At 38.1% G+C, this 21,780-nt stretch overlaps 1 protein-coding gene across 2 annotated transcripts in view; it reads left to right on the top strand.

The window, feature by feature from the left end:
* The window catches only part of fibcd1b (fibrinogen C domain containing 1b), a 307,211-nt gene that overhangs the window by 233,818 nt on the left and 51,613 nt on the right, over positions 1-21,780 (top strand). For both annotated transcript variants that reach the window (XM_074690004.1, XM_074690005.1), the window contains one exon: positions 2,674-2,770. In XM_074690004.1, the coding sequence (XP_074546105.1) occupies positions 2,674-2,770 (97 nt within the window). The remainder of the gene's footprint in view (positions 1-2,673; positions 2,771-21,780) is intronic.

The following is a 21,780-nucleotide window of genomic DNA, read 5'->3' as shown; positions in this document are numbered from 1 at the left end:
TGAACCTCTGTAGAAAAATTGCTGACATAAATAGTTTTTTGCAAAAAGAATGGTCAGCAATGATGAATGACAACAGTTTCATTAAAAAGGTGAAGGAAAGAAAGAAAAATGCATTTAGTGTAAACAGGCCCTAAAACTATTGAAGGTTTTTGTTTGTATACATATATAAATATATATTTATATAACCAGGAATCTGTCATAACTTTGTTTGTGGAAACTCCAAGAAGCAAAAAGCAGAGCCTGAAGAAGATGAATGAGCTCATGTGAGTAATAACGAGGAGTAAATCAGTCTTTGAGACATGAAAAAACTACGTGGAGGCCTCTGAAGGATTAAATGAGGAATCTGAACGACAACCTCTCCAGTCTGTAGATGGTGTTGATAACCGATGATGACTCTCTAATGAAGATTAAAACAATTACAACAACGACAATAACGTGGATAAAAATGATTAGCATGGAGCTCTGTTATTGCTGTGCAGGATTTGGGTCTTTGTCGGAGAGGATGTTAAAAGCAAATATGGCTGTTGATGCCATCTGGAGCCTTATGGTATGTTAGCAGATTAGTCATGCAAAACATAAAGTGTCTCATGGTATTTCCGTTGTCATTTCAACATTAGCACAGCCATTTGAACAGCGGGTCCTGTTCTGTTTTTCCATCTGCATACATTTCCTCCTGGGTGCCCAATTTTCTTTCATTCTCAGCGTGACATTTTCAACATCAGCACTTTTAATAAATAGTTGGGGTAGAGTTTCTCTTGAAAGTGATACTAAAACTTTGGAAATGCTCACACAGAGGAGACTAACCCGTGTAAGAACTGCAATAAAATACTGTTTTTACAAGATTTAAAGCATAAAAAACATCAATCTGACTCGTTATTTTAGTTGAACCTCTCTGAAATTGGTTAGCATCCAAAGATAACAAAACATCCAGATACATTTGATGTGTAATTTTCATTAACTACCATCTGAAACAGCTACAACAGCATTCTGACACATACATGCTAACATAACATAGCTTGGTATTGTTTTATAGTGTTATTATTACACTAAAAGCCTTAGGTTAAAGCTAATTTTAGCAATCTACAAGTAGGGTTGGCTAGCTATGAGTGATGTTGGCTAGCTTTTTTTATATTTCATTAGCAAAGGGTGTAATCAGCTAGCTAAAGATAGCGTTATTCTTTTACATGTGGTTCTGGCTAGCACATTACTTACAATCAATCAGTTCAATTCAATTTTAAGTTAATGAGATCAATAAATAAATAAATAAAAACAACCTCTGGCCTTTAACACACAGTAACTGTTGATTTTATTTATTTATTCATTTCATTTTTTTTTCTTTCTTTTTTTTGTAATTTTCCATGCCTTTAAATTATGTCTTAATTATTTCTTATGTTTTAAACTGTTTTTTTTTTAATTTAACATATTTTTATATCTCACATTAGCTTCTGTGTATTTATTTATCTAATTATTTATATATTTATCTAATTATTTATTTATTTATTTATTTATCCATACAGCACTTTGCTCAACAAATAAAGTTGGATTGGATTGGACAATAAAGTTAAGGGGAAAAAAGTAAAAAATTAAATTAAATTTTTTTAAAAAAAGTTTAAAAAAAAAAAACTGAAAAAAAAAAAACTGAAAAAAAAAAAACAGAGGTGGATTCAGAAGTTGAGACTTGTGCACAAAACTTGCAATAAAGTTGGTAAGAAGCAGTATGAGTAGCATCAAGAATTAGCAATGGTAGCAAAGGGTTAGTGTTTGCTAGCTTGGGGTGGTTTGACTTGCTTTGTACAGTGTTTGCTAGCCAAAGGTAGCTAAAGCTTGCTATTGGCCATTTTAGCTAGCTAAGGTAGTCTATTGAATGTTAGCATGCAGTGATAGCCATCATTAGCTAACAGTTTATCAAATATTGTTCATTTTATCTTAGCTTGTGGCCTAGTAAACATTTGGTTCTCACATGTAACCATTTTTTTTCAGCTGGTGTTTTAACATTTTAAAACCACTACAAGTGTATGAATCGGCCTGGGCCTCTGATTGGCCAGTCCATAGCTCTGCAGAGGACTGGCCAATCAGAGGTAAGGGGGTGTGTGGAGCAGGGAGCCTTAAAGAGACAGCGGCTCAAACACAAAGTCTCAGGCAGAGGCTGAAAAAGGGGTTTTCTGAAACAACAGTTTGAGAAATGTCCCTTGGGAGCACCAGGGGGACAATATAAAGGATTAAAAATGTCACCATACCCCCTCTTTAAACCTTGAGCACAACTGGCCTTTATCTTAAAAGGGTTTCTTCATTTCTAGGTAACTGTACAGAAGAAGAGACGTCCTGTCTGTCTTTGTGTGTTTAGGATTATTGTTTTATTAAATTCATCTCTTTCCTGAGTTTTCAATTAAGGATGCATATTCCATGATGATTTGATTCAAAGTCAGTCAAGATTTAATGGATTCCTTTTATTAGGTTCCGACAAATTGCTTTTTAGTGGAAAGAGTGTTTGCATTATTCATTTGCGAAAGCGCAAGCATTTATGAGTTCATTTAGAGGAGTTCTGGATGAGCTCAGCGACCGACAGAGCAGTGGGACTGGAGAATGAGTCACCGCAGAGGAGGATGAAACACACTGTGTGAGATGAATCCCAGCTGACCCCTGATCTCCTGCCTTGCTGTCTTGGCTGTGTAGGTGATCCAGCGCAGGGAGGACGGCTCGGTCAACTTCTTCAGAGGATGGGAGTCGTACCGCGAGGGATTCGGAAAGATCACCGGCGAACACTGGCTCGGTAAGTGCCTCAGGTGTGCAGCTGTGTCTGTGTGTGTTTGGAAGTGTATGAGTCATACGCGTGTACTGGGCCTGAAACACAAAATCAGGCTGGGAAGTAGGATTTTACTCACTCTGGAGTGAATGGTTGGAGAATGAATCGTGGATTGCCAATTGTTGAATTGCACATCACTTGCTGCCACCATCTGCCGCCTCTGCAGCAACGAGTGTGTTTTGATTCCAGCACAAACGCGTCCACTTAAGGGATGGTTCAGCTTTTGATGTTGGGGTTGTTTGAATCACAAAAGTTGCTGGTCAGTTTGACCGCTTTGTAAAAAAAAAACAACCAGAGGAGGATGAAAGCTGAGCAATCAGTGGTTGTTAGGTCTATATAAGTCGACCAGACGCTACGACTGGGGGATGAGAGAAAAAATCCTATCATTATGACTTTTTCTCATCAGTCGATATCAATTTTTATCACAATATAAATCAAATAACCATTTGGTCAAGCTTAAATGCTCTGTTTTGCAGATGAAGCAGCTGGTCGGTGCTGTGCCCGGGCGAAGACCAGCACAGCCGGCGAAAACACAAAGTCCCAGTTAAAAAAAAAAATCAAAGCTCAGAAGATTCTCTCTCGTCTTAACCTTCCAGGAGCTTCTAACCTTCTTCCAAATGCCCCACAATGTCTATTACCAGAATTAGCACATTTGTATAATATTGCTTATGTGTGTATTAGCACATGTGCATAAGCTATGTATTCTAATGCCGCAGCCACACCGGATGCGAATTGGCGAGTTTAAATGCACGTCACGCCCAAGGCTGGACGCTAGGCTGTTTTGACAAACTGAGGGGCGACATGCTGAAGAAAATCCATTGATACAGATATCTCTAAGATACGACCTTTGACATCAGGGGTGAATGTCATCAGTGATTGGCTGCCGCAGCACAGCGTCACACAAATTTGCGTCGAAAGTCCAATATTTTCAATTTGAGCGTAGAGGCATTTGACGCTCCATACGTGCCGCACCAAATGCGTCAACGCACCGGGAGAATCTGCGTCCAAACCCGTCTTTGCTTTGACTTTGTTTGTAACCTCGACATGTGTCTTTGCAAAATTTGTGTCCGGTGTGGCCGTGGCATAACAGCATCATTGATTAAAAAACCAAGGTATCTGGGATACACGTTCAATCTTCATCCCATTGAGCGTGCAGACTGATGGAAGGTTTGGAGCCTTTGAGTTTTAAGCCATAAAATTGTGTTGAACTGAATTAAAAGCAGTTTGTAACCATCAAAACCTGCGGAGAATACAGTAGGATGTCATCTGCATAGAAATGAATATTTGCATTAAAAACATCAGAGTCTTTATTATTGTTATCAAAAAATTGATTTTAAAAATGCTGCATTAGCCGCCAGGGGCCTCGTGACCCAGCTCTGATTTATTGCTTTTCACTTACCAACAACTTCCTGCAGATTTGAATAACTCTTTGGAACAAATGCACATGAAATGGTTCATTTAAATATGAACAAATAGCAGTGAATCAAAGAGACGCTGTCTTGCTCTGCAGCAGTTTACGCTGCATTTAACTTCCTGTGTGTGCCTTTAAATTAGGCTCTTTCTGTGCATTTGCATAGATTAAGGAGCCATGAAATCCTTTAACGACTCCTCCATCTTTTGTCACGTTGCTGTACTTACATCCTGGGTATGAAACTTTTTAAAAGCCCAACCTTGTCATTATTCCATCAGCATAATGACAGCAGCTATACGGTCGTTAGTACAGCACTTAAAGTCAGAGCAGAAAGAAGGAAGAAAGAGTTTCACAGGGAGGGAAAGAGCTGGTCACGGCAAATTGATGGAGCAGGATAAAAAGACAGCCAGAGAGGGGCGGACTGAGGGATCAGACAGCTTCGTACCTTCATATCATCGAGAAGTCAGTAACGACAATGAAATTCTGTGACAGCGAGGAGGAGTATCGCAGCGAATTAAAAAAGGTGTGAGTTAAACGTACTCTCCCGGAGCTGTCCGATCAGCTCCACAAATCCACGAGGCGAGCCAAGAGAGCAGCCGTTCAATTACAATATTTTCATTTATCACTTGACAAACACAACAACAGCACGTTTCTTTTTTTTTTCACCCTTACAGCTTTTTCACAGCTACCTTCTGCTACTTGAATTGTGCTTTTTTTCCAAAGCCTGCTTGTCAAAAATCCTTGTATTTCTCTTTGGCAGCATGACACATGGCTCCCCTCACATTGAAAGAAAAAAAGGAGAGCCAACAAAAGAAGCAATTCAGCTGTGAAATTATCAACTTTATCAAAGCCAAATCCCTCGTCTCCTCACCGCTTCTCATTAGACGCACCAAAATATTCTGTCTTGGGAGGAGACTTTTCAGCTTCGCCGTGGTCATTCTCGCAGATCAAAGTCAGCTGCTGCTTTAGTAAAGTGGCAGTAATAACAGCTTTCAGAGCTTTCAAGCCTTGATACAACAAAAGTATTTATTTTTAACTGCTTACCAGAAATGATTTCTACAATCACTGATTGGCCTTTCAACATCGTTTTTAATTGGTTTGACATTTGTTAAGGTAGCAAAGGAGCACGTCACTCATGTCGGGTAATTAGTTACACAGAAATTATCACAGAGACACCTCACTGGGAGTGTTTGGGTGAACAGGATTAATGGTCCAGATCAAGGGTCTTCAACCTGTGGCTCTGGAGCCTCATGCAGCTCCTTGACTCCTTTGTAGTGGCTCCTTGTAGCTTTAAAAAATATGATATTTAAATATAGAATTTTTATTTTTCTTACAGAGGGTATTGATGATTAAAGATGCTGACACAAGATAAAATCATGCATTAACATTTTGTTGAACTAACAAGACAATACGATGGGCCAGTTATCAGTATATGTAATCAAATTAAAGTATTCTTTGAAAAAAAATTGTGACAAATAGAATTTAAAAATATATATAAATTGAAAAAAAATGCTTTTTTATTTCTTTTTGCAAAATTTTTTTTAACTTTCTTTAAATCTTTTTTTTACTTTCAAAATTTTAACAAGTTCACTAAATTGGATTTTTTATTTTAATAAACATAATTTTTTGTACATTTTTTGGTACACATTTTTAAATTGTAACTCCTTTCTGATTTTTTACACTTTTTTAAATTTAAAATGTTAAAAAAAATTTTGCACATTTATTAAACTGGATTTTTGCAAAAAAATAAATAGATAAATAAATATAAAATAATAATTAAAAAAATTAAAATAAAAACATGTTTTAGATATTTGCAAAATTTGGGTTTTTATACATTTTTTTATAACTCTTGACATTTAAAAAAAATGTTTGAATTTAAAATGGTTTTAAAAAACTGCTCATTTATTAAATGGGATTTTTGTATAAAAAAAGCAAAATGTAAAATCAAAAAATGTTTTAGATATTGCAATTTTGTGTTATTTTACATTCTTCCAATTCTTGACTTTTTTTAAACAATTTTTTAATTTTATGATTTTTTTTATTTCAAAACATTTGTTTTTTTTATTTGCAAAACTTTAAACTCTTGAAAAAACTTTGTGATTTCAAATTTTTTAAACTCATGCAATTTTTTCATTTTTTTTTCAATTATTTATTTATTTATTGCATTTCTGCAAATCCAAATAACAACTACAAAAAAACTAAGATATCAGTTGTGCAGTTTCTGAAATTTAACAACCTTTTAGTTAGGATAAGTATTCACCAGATTTTAAGTTTGTATTGAATTTTATACACTCAATAGTCTATATGAATTATTGTGAAGATAAAGTTGCTTTTGTGACTCTAGATCAACTTTAATCCAGCTGAGCTGAGGAAAAGCGTCTCCTATAAGGTGCTTCTGATTATGAATCACATACAGACTTAACAGACACAAAGCCTCTGAGAAGGTGAATTCAGGACAAGTATCTAAACAACTCTGCAATGACTGTGACTGTGCAACAACTTAATCAGTGTATTCACAGGCACAAACAACATTTCAGTCTCTATTTGCCTTGTAATCTCAGCTATTATTCCTGTATACCCAAACATCCCCGGTGATGTGGCTCCATGATGCCTCGCCTTGTTGTTTTTGTTTAACATTCAGTTTATCCTGTCAGCACGGTTACCAACGGTCTGCATATAAATTATGTTGCACCGTAAACATGACAGCAGATACTACAACAGAAACAGTCTGAAAGGAGCTTTTTCTCTGCTTGTTTTTAATAAGCAGCTTGGTAGAAAACAAATCGTTATTGTTTGTAACTTGATCCAAGACATGTTTTTTTTTCCACCATTACTAAAGGCAGGTTGTTTTCTGTTTGTGCGGGGCTTTGTGGCCATGACACTTCGAGAACTATGGTCTCATTTGGTTTGATACAGCATGGTTTGTGTTACAGAATATTTATTGGAGATTGATATTTTACTTCCATTACATTAAGAAAGAAAGAAAGAAAGAAAGAAAGAAAGAAAGAAAGAAAGAAAGTGAACACACTCTCTAGCCCAGCAACCACCTGTAGCATCATGTTTTTATGTGAAGAGACTCGTGCTACGTCTGCTATTGTAGCTATCGCTCTGATTAGCATCTTCCACTTGCTAGTCAACACGCTAAGTCACTTGCACACCGGATGCTCTGTAACCACTGTAACCACACTTACTCTCCGCCAAGAAACGTCCCAAACAACCAAAACATCAACATCCAGGCAGAGGAGAGGGTTAAAGGCAGATACAGACACTGACACACATGTAGGTTTTTTAACACTTTCTTTATTAATTTTACACATTAATAACAGTTCCAATCAGAAACATCCTTAAAAGCTGCGTTATTACTTTTTGATCAACAGAAATAGCTAAAACAAAAAAAACATACGGGCGGTCCTCGAGTTACGAACGAGTTCTGTTCTTACGACACGTCGTAACCCGAAAATTCAGCATAAGTATAATTCATATTTTTACCCTAAATGCCTCCTAAATCTCTCAATAACTGTCCAAATACATGTATGATGCTTCATATTCATGGGTAAACAGATCCTGCTTTCCCTTTTGTGGCTATGTTGCAAAAAAGGTGAGGATGCCAAGAAAATTACAGAGCACAAACACAAACAATCTACACTTTGATGGGACTTTAGACAAAGTGGACAATGCTGATGACTTTGCGTAGCTGTGTATTCATGTAGGAGCCTACAAACAGAGTGGCGTAACTTTGAAACCTTTAGTATTTTCTTACGCACATATGATTATTGATTATATGTGTCGGGAAAAAGTTGAAATGACGCAAGTCGAGGACCTCCTGTACATGTATACAAACCCCTGGCTCATATCCCTTTACAAAAGTAAAGAAAACAGAGTTGCCAATAATAACAAATAATAATGAGAGTTTGGGGATTTTTTCAGACTAATTTAGACTAAATAAGACTAATTTTTTCCACTTTGAGAAAATGAAGCACCTCCTTGATCCAGCTTGTTGCTGTGGGTGGGGCTGAGGATTTCCATCTCAGCAGAATCAGTCTCCTGGCAGGTCAACAGGTGTTGTACCAAGGTGGCTACCCCCGCCAGGATTCCTACCCCCTCCACGGAGGCACACCTGGCTCTCTGAGGAATAAAACACTTGGGTGTAGGACACAGACTGGGCTAAATATGAGGGGGGTATGAATCATATTCACGTGATAAATCATTAAATCCATAAGTCTGTAGCCGTAGTTTTTGAGCATAGACGCGTTCCAATTTATTGTCATATCCGCCGCAGTCGTCATCCAGTGTAGGCGTGCTCCCTTGGCGGGGGTAGGAATCCTGGCGGGGGTTAGCTACTTTGGTATAACGCTACCAGGTCTTTCTTATATGAGGAAAGACGACGTGCAGGGGGCAAAACATCAAATAAAGCAGTCAAAGCATTAGGAACACATCAATAACATAATAATTAGAGGTGCACCGATCACAATTTCCTGCCTATCCCCAATCTCTAATGCCGTGGCCACACCAAACACAAACTAGCAAATTTATTTGCAAATTCGCGTTTGGTGTGGCCGTACCATAAAAAGCCTGACCTGCCGATACCGAATTTTATTTTTTTTATCTTTTATAACTGACAGCATATACCTTCAATGTTCCAATCTTATTTTATTGAAAATCACTGAACAACAGCTGTGAAACAATAAAATCTTTATGTTTTAACTTAAACAACCAAATCAGTGTCCTGAGTTTTAGGTCTCAGAGTAAAAAGCAACAATGGCTGTCAGACCTTCCTGGAGGTTTATAAGATCAGATTCATATGTAAGGATGGGATGATCGCTGATCCCTCAAAATTAAGGAAATCAGCACCGATCGATCGGTGCAGGTCTAATAATCATCACAAGGAGAGGAAACTATGTTTTATATTTTGTACACTGTGCCTTAACACTGATAACTTTCTGCTTTTTAAGAAAATCCTGCAGACTCTACCTTTAAAACAGATACCATCTTAGTGGCTCTGTGTGTTTGCGTAGTTGTTGTATCAGAAACAGCAGCATGTCTGCCTCTGTGTAAACCACACTGTCCTGACCAGTGCCGGATTATGCGCCTCTTTCCTGCTCTGTCCTTGCCAGACACAGAAATGCGTGTATGTACCGTGTAGTGCTCGCAGACTTTATGTGAATTAATGGAGATCCAGCCCTCTTTGCTGACCTGAGGCCATTACAGAGTGCAGCCTGTAATGAAAAAAAAAAGGGGCTGGAGTGCCGGGTAGATCTCCCTGTGGTACGCTGCAGGGACAGAGTGGGAATATGGAAAGCTCAGGGTTTAGCCGACTGAATTCGAATGAGCAGGCAGGCCACTTTGAACCTCTCAGAGTACCCTTGCTCATTCAGGGTGTGCTGTTGTCTCGTCACCCCCATCATCGATTACCCTTAGGGCAAAAATGAAAAATGGATCCAGGCTCGCCTGCAGCCCAGAAAGAAATTCAGCAGCTGCCTTCTTTAAGGCTGACGCTGCTCACCGAAGGCGGCTGCACCTTTAAAGATCCGTACCTTTCTCATTATCTTAACGCGCGGCCAAATTCAGGTTTCTTTCAAGACTTTGTGATGAGATCAGAACACAAGAGGAGCCGTGATGTGAGAGTGAAACATAACAGCCTTTTTTTCTGAAAGTGGCCACCTCGTCGGCTCTTTACAGTTTCCATTAGAATCGCACATTTAGCGCCACGTGCACAACAAGAAGTTGTTTCCAGAATCGTCCTTTCACAGTTTGGCAGTTTGGGTGTTTATTAGTTGAAGAGCCTATAGATTTTAATTGGATTGTCAATTCCAATAAAGGTAATTAGATGAATCTTTCCACTTTACTTTTATGTATAGTCTAACTGCTGCAGCGCTGTGTTGCTTTGATTTCCCTGACAGGAAGTCTGAAGCTGCTGTTTAATGATGAAGGTGTAGTTTGATTGTGAGTCTCACTCAATGATTAGGTCTGCAACCCCCGTTTCTGTTTATAGGCGCGAGTTGATGATTTGACGTTTTTAAAGCACGAGTCTTTGATTTGCAACCTATTTTATTTCCTTTCCTCTTTAAATTGACCATCACGTCCCAGAGAAAGAAGTATTTCATCAGTCTGAGGTTTTAACTGTTTAAACCAACGTATCGCTCCCTGAAGTGCATGTATAAAGAGAATAAAAGTGGGTCAAGGCAATTCCATTGTTGCTATCAAATCCATTACACACCTGGTCTCGAGGCTGATGACTTGTCTTCCTGTAATGTAGGTCCTGGAACTGTTTAATGCTCTCCCAAAGAGAGTAACCCAGTTTTCCAGATGGCCCATTACAAAAACATACCTTTGTCGGTGAGGGTGAAAGACGCGCTTCAGTGTAGCGGTGAAAAAAGATGGAAAACTGTCTTTTGTCACTTTCACATCCGCCCTCATTTGAGCTGTAATTTAGGGACCAAAAATAAAACTGTTCAAACAAAAACTCAAAGGAAAGAACAGACGATTTGTCCATTATGCCAGCAGCGTAATGGTACATGTACATACCGAGGTCTGCAGAAGAGCATCTCTGAACACACAACACGTCCAACCTTGAGGCAGAGGGACTACAGCAGCAGAAGACCACACCGGGTGACCCTCCTGTCAGCTAAGAACAGGAAACTGAGGCTACAATTCACACAGCAACACCAAAACTGGACAATAGAAGATTGGAGAAACGTTGCCTGGTCTGATGAGTCTGGATTTCTGCTCCACATTCAGATGGTAGGGTCAGAATTTGGCCTCAACAACATGAAAGCATGGATCCATCCTGCCTTGTATCAACGGTTCAGGCTGCTGCTGCTGGTGTAATGGTGTGGGGGAGATTTTCTTGGCTCACTTTGGGCCCCTTAGTACCAACTGAGCATGGTTTAAAGTCCACAGAAAAAAAAAGAAAAACAAAAAGCAAAAAAAAGAGAAAAAAAGAAAAAAAAAGAAAAACAGGGGGGGGACAAAATAAAAATAGAAAGACAACAAAGAAAAAATAAGGGAAAACATGAAGAAAAAAGAAAAAAAAAGAAAAAAAGGGGGAAAAGGGAGGGAGAAAAAGGAAAAAGCAAAAAAAGAAAAAAAAGAAAAAAGAGAAAAAAGGGAGAAAAAAGAAAAAAGGGAAAAAAGAAAAAAATAGAAAAAGAAAAAAAGAAAAAAGAAATTAAAGAGAAAAAGAAAAATGAAGAGAAAAAAGGAAAAAAGAAAAAAAAGGAAAAAAGAAAAAAATGAGAAAAAAGAAAAAAGAAAAAAAGGGAAAAAAAAGAAGAAAAAAGAAAAAAGAAAAAAATAGAGAAAAAAAGAAAGAAAAGGGAAAAAAAGAAAAGAAAAAGAAAAAAAAAAAATCCACAGCCTTCCGGAGTATTGTTGCTGACCATGTCCATCCCTTTATGAGCACAGTGTACCCATCTTCTGATGGCTACTTCCAGCAGGATAACGCTCCATGTCATAAAGCTGGAATCATCTCAGACTGCTTTCTTCAACATGACAATGAGTTCCCTGTACTCTAATGTCCTCCACAGTCCCCAGATCTCAATCCAATAGAGCACCTTTGGGATGTGGTGGAACGGGAGATTCTCATCATGGATGTTCAGACCACAAATCTGCAGCAACTGTGTGATGCTATCATGTCAATATGGAGCAAACTCTCTGAGGAAGGTTTCCAGGACCTTGTTGAATCTATGACACCAAGGATTAAGGCTGGTCTGGAGGAAAAAGGGGGTCCAACCCGGTACCAGCAAGGTCTGCCTGATAAAGTGGATGGTCAAAAAAATGTCATGGCTTTACGATTCCAAAATTGCACCTCGGCCAAAAATTTCTTGTTGCCAAATTTTCTGTGCATGTCTATCCTTTCATGGCAGTCAAGTTTTATGATATTTTTTTTATTACATTATTAAATGTATCACTTTCAGAGAATGTGACAAGCTCCCCCTAGTGGCAGCTTAAGATGTGAAAAAATGTAAGGAAGAAATTACTCGGATAAAAAACTGCTACTAGCATTTATAAGTCAAACAAAGGTTTTAAGTTTAGTCAGTTTCAACAACAACTCATCATCAATCACAGAGGGCAGCAGTAAGTCCAGGATGTGGAGCAGGTGCCCCATGTACAGAGGCGACAGTGATAGGACTGATTCCCATTCCCAGTGTGTTTTGTTGCATTTGCTGTCCTTTCAAGTAAAAAAGCTCATATATCAATCAAAACCATTTTTTAAATTTGTTTTTCCTTATTTACTGTAAAATTTAACATTAAATGATCAGAATTTATAAGAAAAGTGTTTAAAGACTGTTTCAGACTAAAGAAAAAGCTAGTTTGTAATTACATTCTGATTTTATTCCAGCTCAATGCTAGTTAAGCTCATTTAAATAATCTGAAAAAAAAAACCTTGATTTTGTCGATTTCTTATTTTTATGCTGATCCCATGTTTTGTTCTGGTTTATCTTTTGATAAATGGAAGAAAAAGCACTTAAAATTCTCCAGCAGTGCCTCATTTTATTAATCAGCGAAGCATTAAGAGCTTAATCGATAACTCTAATGGGATTCAAGCTGCTCTCAGTAATGGGAATTAATATTCATTTGTTGTCAAAACAACTGCTGGACTGGATCGCTGTCATTCCCCGTCAAGTTTCCATTTTCCTCTTTCATTTATGTGTCAATATTATTGTGAAGCGATTTCATGACAGGAGCAACCTGAAAGGCTCAGTGTGCTGACATGTTTGGAGATATTTAGAGATATCTTTATGTCATGTCTTTATGTTTAACTGTGAAAATTTATCAGTATAATTCCTAGATATAATAGCTTGTTCTGCTAAATGCTGCAAAATGTTTTACACCCCACTTTTAAAGCTCCTGTGAGGTTTTTTTTTTTCTTGGTCTCAAAACAAACTGAAAGCGATGCCTTTTAAACAACCTACGAAAGAAAAAAAAAAAAAAAAAAAAAAGTTTAATCACACCAGTGAGGACAGTAACTGGACCGTATTATCAAATTTCTGCTTACACTGCGAGGGGGTAGGCGTCAGACCACATGACTGACAGTTTCCTGTTTTTATTTATGTTAGGTACTACAAATATGCACACAAGTTATTATGTTTCTGCATATTTGAAGGAAGAGACCAGCAAATGGATTACTTTATAAACAGGGGGCGCCAAAATTACAATAAGCTAAGATTCCTCAGAGGAGCTTTAACCCTAAGGAGACCGGTGTAGCGAAGGCGCTACAATTTGCACACTCATTTTTTAACGTTGGTAGATTTAAAACCAAAAGAAAAATAAAGATAGATCTATAAAATATAAATAAATCATAAATAAAAAATAAAAATAGAAATAAATAATAATAATAATAATAATAATAATAATAATAATAATAATAAATACATAAATAAATAAATAAATATTTAAAAAATAATAAAAAAATAAATAAATAAATTGTCATTAACATTTTTTCAGGGACACAGCCATGACATTCCTGTTTTAAGAAAAATATGTGTGAAATATTCATTTTTTATGGTTTATTGCACTAACCAGTTATTTAGAATAGAATAGAATAGAATAGAATAGAATTGAATAGAATAGAATAGAAAATACTTTATTTATCCCCGAGGGGAAATTCAGGAGTCACCGCAGCATTTAAGAAAACAAAAGTAAGAAAGAGTATAGAAAGTGCAAAAAAGTCCATAAGAAATTAGATGACGACATCCCGTCCACCACTCGTATTTATTTATTTAGCTAGTTTAGACATAAGTCTATACATATGATCAAAGTCAGACAGTTGTATGTTTTAGTTTGACCTTTTAGATGCTTAAATCCTAAAGTTCCCTTTGTGTAGCAGTCAAAGTACACACCCAATGAATTGCTGCACTCTGAGCAGTGGAATGGAGCAACTTTTTAAAGAACCGACAAGTCCTTACTCTGTTGCCCCTTGAATCACATAAAGCTGGCGAGGTGAATCCACCCAGGACATTGCATTACACCCGCCTGCTCTTCTAATCTAAAAAGTGGACCATGTATCTGAGCTGCTGTATCAGGGAAATTAAGGGAGACAGAACCGGCTTTTATATCAGCGAAGGTTGCTGTATTGATGTCACGGTGTTGCCCTCACCTTCAAGCTCTTTCATTTACCATAAGCTGTTTTGTGCACCGCAGGAGTGTTCCCCTCTTTATTCTGGCGACTGTTTACATCCCGCATCAAGCCTGTGTGAGCGAGACGCCGCGCCGCTTGGCTAACCAGATAACCAGTATGGAGCAAAGAACACCCAGACTGTCTTCTCATTATTCTGAGGGGATTTTAGCAGAGCGAGCCGCAGCCATGAGCTGCACAAACAGAGACAGTACATTAAGTATCCCACCAGGGACAGGAACACTGTCACTGAGTATTAAAGGATTCAGACTGTTCTGTATACCCCGCTTTTTGCACCCTCTGATCACTCATCTTCTCCTACAGCTGAAATCCAAGCTTGTGATGAAAGCCTGTGGTAAACGTTGTGGGGAGATGGGGCCATGATGTACGAGAGCGTACTTATTCTGAGACACTGTGCTCCAACTGTGCAGATGGAGAACATTTGTTCTCTAAAAAAGACTTGTTCGAAATGTAGCAATAAGAGTGTTTCATGGCCAACTTCAAGGAGCTGCCGGCCCAGGGTGGGAACTCAAGTGGCAGGAATTTAATAAAAGAAGCAAAACATACAGTAAGCTATCCATTCATATATATATATATATACATATAATGTATTCACTTATTTATTTTATTATATTTTCCATTATTTTATTTTTTTTCCTTAGAGTTGTAGGGGTGTATTTTTGCAGGTAAGAATTATACATGTGGGGGTATATTTGTATGTTTATATACAATGATATAATTCTTTCAACTTTTTTTCTACTTTGAAACATAAATATGAGTTTTTGTATCTACACATAACATGTATGTATTAACATAAATATATATATATATATATATATATATATATATATATATATATATATATATATATATATATATATATATATATATATATATATATATATATATATATATATATGCAAATGTGGGTGTGTGTGTCTAAGTAAGTGTAGGTGAAAACATATGTGTTTATGTGTGTATATGTAAATATATGTGAGTAGGTATGTATAAATATGTAGATATAATAATAATAATAATAATAATAATAATAATAATAATAATAATAATAATAATAATAATAAATATAGTAATAATAATAATTTATTTTTGATGATAATAAACAATATTCAATGGTCAACTGATGCTCTATAATTTACCCAAAAAATGACAAGGGCAGGTAAGGGAAAGAAAGAAAAGAAAGAAAGAAAGAAAGAAAGAAAGAAAGAAAGAAAGAAAGAAAGAAAGAAAGAAAGAAAGAAAGTGATGTTTTGTTTAAAGCAACAGCTTGTTTTATGGTGATATGCTAACATATTTACTATTATTAATAACTAATTGTATGTAAAAACTTGCAACACTCTGAAAATAAAAAAAAAAGATAATAAATAAATAGATAAAAGAAACAAAAAATTAAAAAAAGAGCAATCCTTGACCAACTTGCCCCTCACTTCCCAGTAATCCCATTCCCACCGCTCCTGTCATCCAGCCTCAGTATACTGAGGTCGTCTTCTAACTCTTTCTGGTACCAGAGATGTGGGTAGCCCCAGACTCAGATGGCGTCTGACACTTTTGTCAGAGTGCGTTCGGTGACCAACTGGCTCTGGTCTTCAAACAGATCTTAATCAGACCACTCCATGTGTGGGAGTTCCTACTGCTGTTCCCCGTAACACTTGCATGGCAGGAACAAAAACTACATGCATGTTTTCCTCTAATCTGTGGCTTCAAATAGCTCTGAAAAACAATTGTTGGCCCACGTAAAACACATCACAGCCCCCCTGGTGGTTCCCCTGCAGTTTGCCTACCAGGCAAGCACTTTGGTTAATGAAGCAGTCATTATGGCACCGCACTCTTCCCTACAACGTCTTTAACAGTGAATTACTGAGCAAGAATAGCTTCTTCTTGTCCTCACTTGACTCACATGGAGTAATTTGCCTGGTGGTTGTAACTGTTTGGGAGGAAAGCAGTAAAGGGAAGAGGTTTGGTAAACTGGCGTTCCCCAGGGATGGGTGTTCTCCACACTGCTCTTTTCCCTCAAACGAACTGAGTGCACTTCTTTGGAAACCAGTTTTAGCTAAAAGTTAGCTTCCACACCACTTCCTGTTGCATATTTGGTAGGGTTGGCATCTTCCCCACATGAAACCTGATTAGCCACTCTGCTGCACCCAGAATTATAAGCTGTAATTGTTTTTTCGATAACAAACTCAGAATCTCCATGAATTTTTATGTAACCCTTTTCCTGTTGCTTGTGCCTGAAGAAGGGGGTTGTGGATATAGCTGCATCTTATATTATGTATACACAGAAATACAAATACTTTATTTTTCAGACTAAACTTTTACTATATTTTTTTAACACATTAGTTAAAGTGGATTTAATATATGGTGGCTTGGTAAATGGTCCGTATGCACAAGAGCTTCGTGCAAGATTTCTGACCAGGGAGTCAGAAAGATAGTCAGAAGAGTACTCAACGAGCCAAGGACCACCCTGAAAGTGCTCCAGAAAGACTTGGAGGCAGCAGGTACAATTGTTACAGAGAAAACAATAGGCAATGCACTCCACCACCATGGCCTCTATGGACGCTCAGCCCGCAAGACTCCACTCCTCAAGAAAAGGCATGTTGAAGCTGGTTTAAAGTTTGCTAACAGCATCTTGACAAGCCTGTAGAATACTGGGAGAATGTTGTCTGGTCAGATGAGACCAAAACTGAACTTTTGGGCTGTCATACTACAGACCATGTTTGGAGGAGAAATGGCTCTGCACATCAGCCAAAAAACACTACACCAACAGTGAAGTTTGGAGGTGAAGCATCATGGCATGGGGTTGTTTCTCATCTCATGGTGTTGGCAAACTTCATCTAACTGACGGAGCAATGTGTGGAGCCATGTATGGGGAAATTCTTGATCTGAATCTGCCGCCATCCACCAGGATGATGAAGATGAGACGTGGCTGGACCTTCCAGCAGGACAACCATCCAAAGCACACGGCAAAGTTGACTCTCAAATGGTTTCAGAAAAAGAAAATCAATCTGTTAGAACGGCCTAGTCAATCACCTGACTTCAATCCAACTGAACATTTGTGGAAAGAAGTAAAGAAAAGGGTTCACCAGAGGGCACCAAAGAATATTCCAGATTTAAAGACAATCTGTGCAGAGGAATGGGCCAAAATCACACCTGAGCAGTGTGGGCCATTAGTTCAAACATACAAGAAGCTTCTGGAAGCTGTCACTGCAAACAAAGGCTTCTCCACTAAGTATTAGATGAGTCTCAGTTAGCGTCTTCAATACTTTTTTCCTGTGTTATCGTACTTAATTCACCATAATCATTATTTATGGACCTGAACGTTGTGATTTCTTTTCATGTGTGGATTATTTGAGTTAATACCAATGTCTGGGAGAAATTTGGTTTGAATTGCAGCTTTGGGAATAAATGTGATGAGAAAAAAGTTGACGCGTTCAATACTTATGGGATGTGATCAGGGATTGTCCCGTGTACACTTGAGTGTCAGCTTTGGTCTGACCATCAAAGAAGAACTAATCAGTCAAGGAAAACAGTCCAAACTGATGAAAATATCCTCCACACCAAAACTCAGGTGAACTCCTGGAGTCAGCAGAAATACCCTGTATTCCCTGATGTCAGATTTATACACTGGCAGCTGCTTTGGATGAATGGACAGCAAGGGAAAGATTTTATGTTCCCTCGCCACCCTTAACGCCCACCCTTGGAATGCAGCACCCCACTTCTGCCCCGCTCCTTATGAAGATACAGATTACTGTCACCAAAAACACCAACGCCACGGAAAACCTGTGCCGTCCTACGGGGCGAATTAGACACATGTAGCCCTTATGAATCGTTTTAATCTAAAACAAAAAATGCTAATACGGTTACTCAACTGTTTAATAAGCCAGCTGCAGAAGACATGAACTGAAAATAAGCCTTATTAGATTCCTCTCAAACAGCAGCTTCACCCCGAGGCAGCGAGGACTCAAAGTGGATGAAAATGTTACGGATGGTGTCCTTGTTTCTCTGACAGTCTATGTCATTTCCCATAGCAAGAGATACAGACCAGATGCTGTTGAGTCAGACTTCAGGGCAGCAGCGGTTGTGTTATTATTTCAGATCAGATTTGGCTGCAGGATGTTTAAAGAGAATGTTATCCATTCAGCTGAGCCAGTGGTACAAAGAGAAATGGAGCAGATGAGGACGCAGTAAAGGAACCGAACGGAAATCTGACTTTGATTGTGTGCCATATTTGAAGCCTGTTGTATCCCCACTGGTGAAATGTCGTACTGCTTTCATTTTGAAGTACATTCACTGAGCAAAATGTTCTGCTTTTACTGCTAATAGAGTCTTTTAATTAGGATCATTGTTTGCCAAATACAGGAAAGCACAATAACACGGTTCTCGTCTTTAACTTAAGGAACACAGAGCCGTGGTTTGCTCTGAAGCTGTTATTCACCCTCAGCTGAAAGCAATACACCGAACTGGAAACATATTGATCAGACATTATTTATTCAGACCCTATGCTGTCATGCTTCCTGGATATACAGTTACCCAACAGGACTGAAACCCTGTATTTTCAGCCTACTTGACCCGTTTACAGATATCAGCGATCTGTCTGTTGTTCTGTTTTGCCTTGTGTTCTGTTCATGATGAGAGAGAAAAACCGCCAAGGTTAAATACCCATTCAGTTGAAACATGTTTGTCTGAAATATTGACCAGTTCCTCTGTAACGTGGACACTTTTCAACCATAGACTGTACATAGAGTGAAGAGAGTAGCTCCGCCTTTTACGGTTTTGAAGCCAAAATTCCACCATCACAGGTGCAGCCATTGGTAAAACAGTAGAGTAGAGACTGTGAGGAATTCTGGGAGAATCTGAGTGGAGCTGGGTGACAAAAATAATAAAAAAATACACAAGAACGTCAGCTGTCAATCATCATTAAACGTGACGTGAAACCTCGTTTTTAACCTCGTATAACTATGGAAAACAAAACTTTTCAGAAAAAAGAGGACTTGGATACAAGACAGACAAATGATATCTTCAAATCACCACAACAATCAGACGTAGCAACATTTCTACCAGGTGTATTAATTTTTTTAAAGTTTGACCACAGCCCATCTGGAATGACTGGGGAGATGGATTTTTGACCTGTACTGCAGCCAGCCACCAGGGGGAGCAGTTTTTGTGGCCACCTCACTTCAAGCCGAGCAAAATGAAGTCCTTTTTTTTTTTTTTTTAAGTCTATGTTTCCAACATAATGGAAAGATCTAGACCAGAGGTCTTCAACAGATGGTCGGCGGCCCCTGGGTGGTCTGTGGAAGTACTGCAGGAGGTCCATGGCATTTTTTTGGTTGATTAGGCAACTTTCTGTATTTTTAAGTAATTTTTTTCAAATATTTGAATTTTTTCCAGGTTATTGTCTTTGAAAACAAGTCAGTGGACGAGGAGGCTTAAGGTGTTCAAAGTAAACACATTTAGCATCACAGCAGTGTTATAAACCTATATATATATATATATATATATATATACAGCAACTTTATGATGCCAATAAACATATGTACATAAGAAAATAGAGAAGGTTTCGAAGTTGTGCCCCTCTGTTCTGTTGTGCTCCGACCTGTACTAGTTTTTGTCGCAGAGTGCATGTGAATACACAGCTACACAGTCATTAGCATCGTCCACTTTGCCTCATGTAGATTGTTAATTTGAATTGAAAAGTCTTCATTAGTTGTCTGTTCTGTTTTCCCATGAATATGAAGTATAAAACGTGTGTTTGGAAAATTATTTTGAGATTTAGGGTAAAAATCCAACTTACGCTGGATTTTGGGTACGACGTGTCGTTGGCCAGGTACCGGGTATCGGTAATTAATCGTTTCAAATGAGAAATAAGAAAGTTACCCATCCCTTAGGGGGCCCTCTCCTTCATCTCTTCATTAGTAAGGAGGGAACCCTCAGTAGGGATTGTCCTGATATTACATTTTCACTTCCGATACGATACTGATACTGCAGCATTGAGTATTGGCCGATACCGATATTAATCCGATACGATATCAGCATTAAACATGCATACTTTTATTACTTATTTTGTAGGATGTCTGTCATGTTAGAAAAGGCTTGGTTAAGTGATATTATTCAAACAAAGAACAGTAGTCAGCAACAGTAGGTATGAGGGAAAACTGACCCATTTGTTATTAACCAATGGGTAACAGAAACTGCTTATATCGGAGATTTTAGATGCAATCCGATACGATACCGATACTTGTTTTTTTGCTGATATCGGACCGATATCCGATATCAATATCGGACTTTGAGTTTTGTCTCATCTTAACCCTATGTAAGAAAACAATCCCAACTTTTAGACAGTCATGGTTTCAAGTAATAAAGATGTGGAATTTTATGGGAGTCTGTCCGAAAATATGTAGTTTCTTGCTGAAGTTGTAACCTGAATGTCTTTAATGGCGAAAAGCAACAATATGGTCAAAATGATTTCATTGGCATTTGTTGTAATGCAGCATTAAGGATTCAAAAGCTGCAGAAACTCAACACTATCAATAACTGAATCCCACTGCAGTCTATTTTGTGTAATCAAAGTAGCCGAAAGTTCATGCAGTTATTGGATTTTCTCACCAACAGTTTGACAAGCTGGTCTCAAGCTAGTCCAACCAAACGACTAAACACCTTAATGTAAGAAAGAGCTTTATTCTGATGTTTGCTGTTGTATCGCAGTTCGCTTTTTGGAATTATTTCTCTTTTTTTGATTCAGGTGAAGGGATAACTGATCACTCTAGATTGACATCACTGAACAATGGTCACCCTTTGAATACGCATCTCGCTGGTTTCATTTCATACTCTATTTCTATTGGTCCGTTATGGTCACAAGGAGAGTACTTTGAGCAATCAGGACTCTGGGTGTGCTTGATGTGAAGGTGGCCTCACTCTGCTCACCATCTTCACTTTTACGTGTCTTTTTGTCTTTATCATTTCTTAAATGGTTACCCATTGGGAAAAAAACAATAATTCACCGTTATTATATTTAAGCGTGAAGAAATTTCACCGAGCCGCTTTGCCGTGATCAAGTATTTAGAGATTCTCTTTTCACTGAAGACTCCCAGAGCTTATCACATCATCCTATTTGTGTGATGGTCCCCAGCAGTGCGAGGGGGAAACGGCGTAATAAGACCCATGTGTCTCAGCTGCTCTGCCTGGAAGTCATCCTGGATCTGACGCCTGCCTGGTTGTGATCTAACGTTCCTCGGCTGACTGCCTCATTAAAGAGAAACTTACAGCTGCCACAAAGACTTCTCCCTCATCCTTTTATCACCTTTTTTTGTCAATAAACCGCTCAAAATCAGAAGAACACTGCAGCGTTAACCACTTTACATACTGCTCACCTGTAATAAGAGGGCATATGAAGTACTGCCGTCGCCCGCTCAGCCTATTGTAAGCTGGTGTAAT

The sequence above is a fragment of the Halichoeres trimaculatus genome, unplaced genomic scaffold, assembly GCF_033239565.1.
Source record: "Halichoeres trimaculatus isolate MK-OKI-2021-1 unplaced genomic scaffold, fHalTri1.1 fHalTri1_scaffold_16, whole genome shotgun sequence".
Taxonomy (NCBI): Eukaryota; Metazoa; Chordata; class Actinopteri; order Labriformes; family Labridae; genus Halichoeres; species Halichoeres trimaculatus.
The sequence above is the reverse complement of the archived record's forward strand: the minus strand, read 5'-3'. Positions and strand labels throughout refer to the sequence as shown.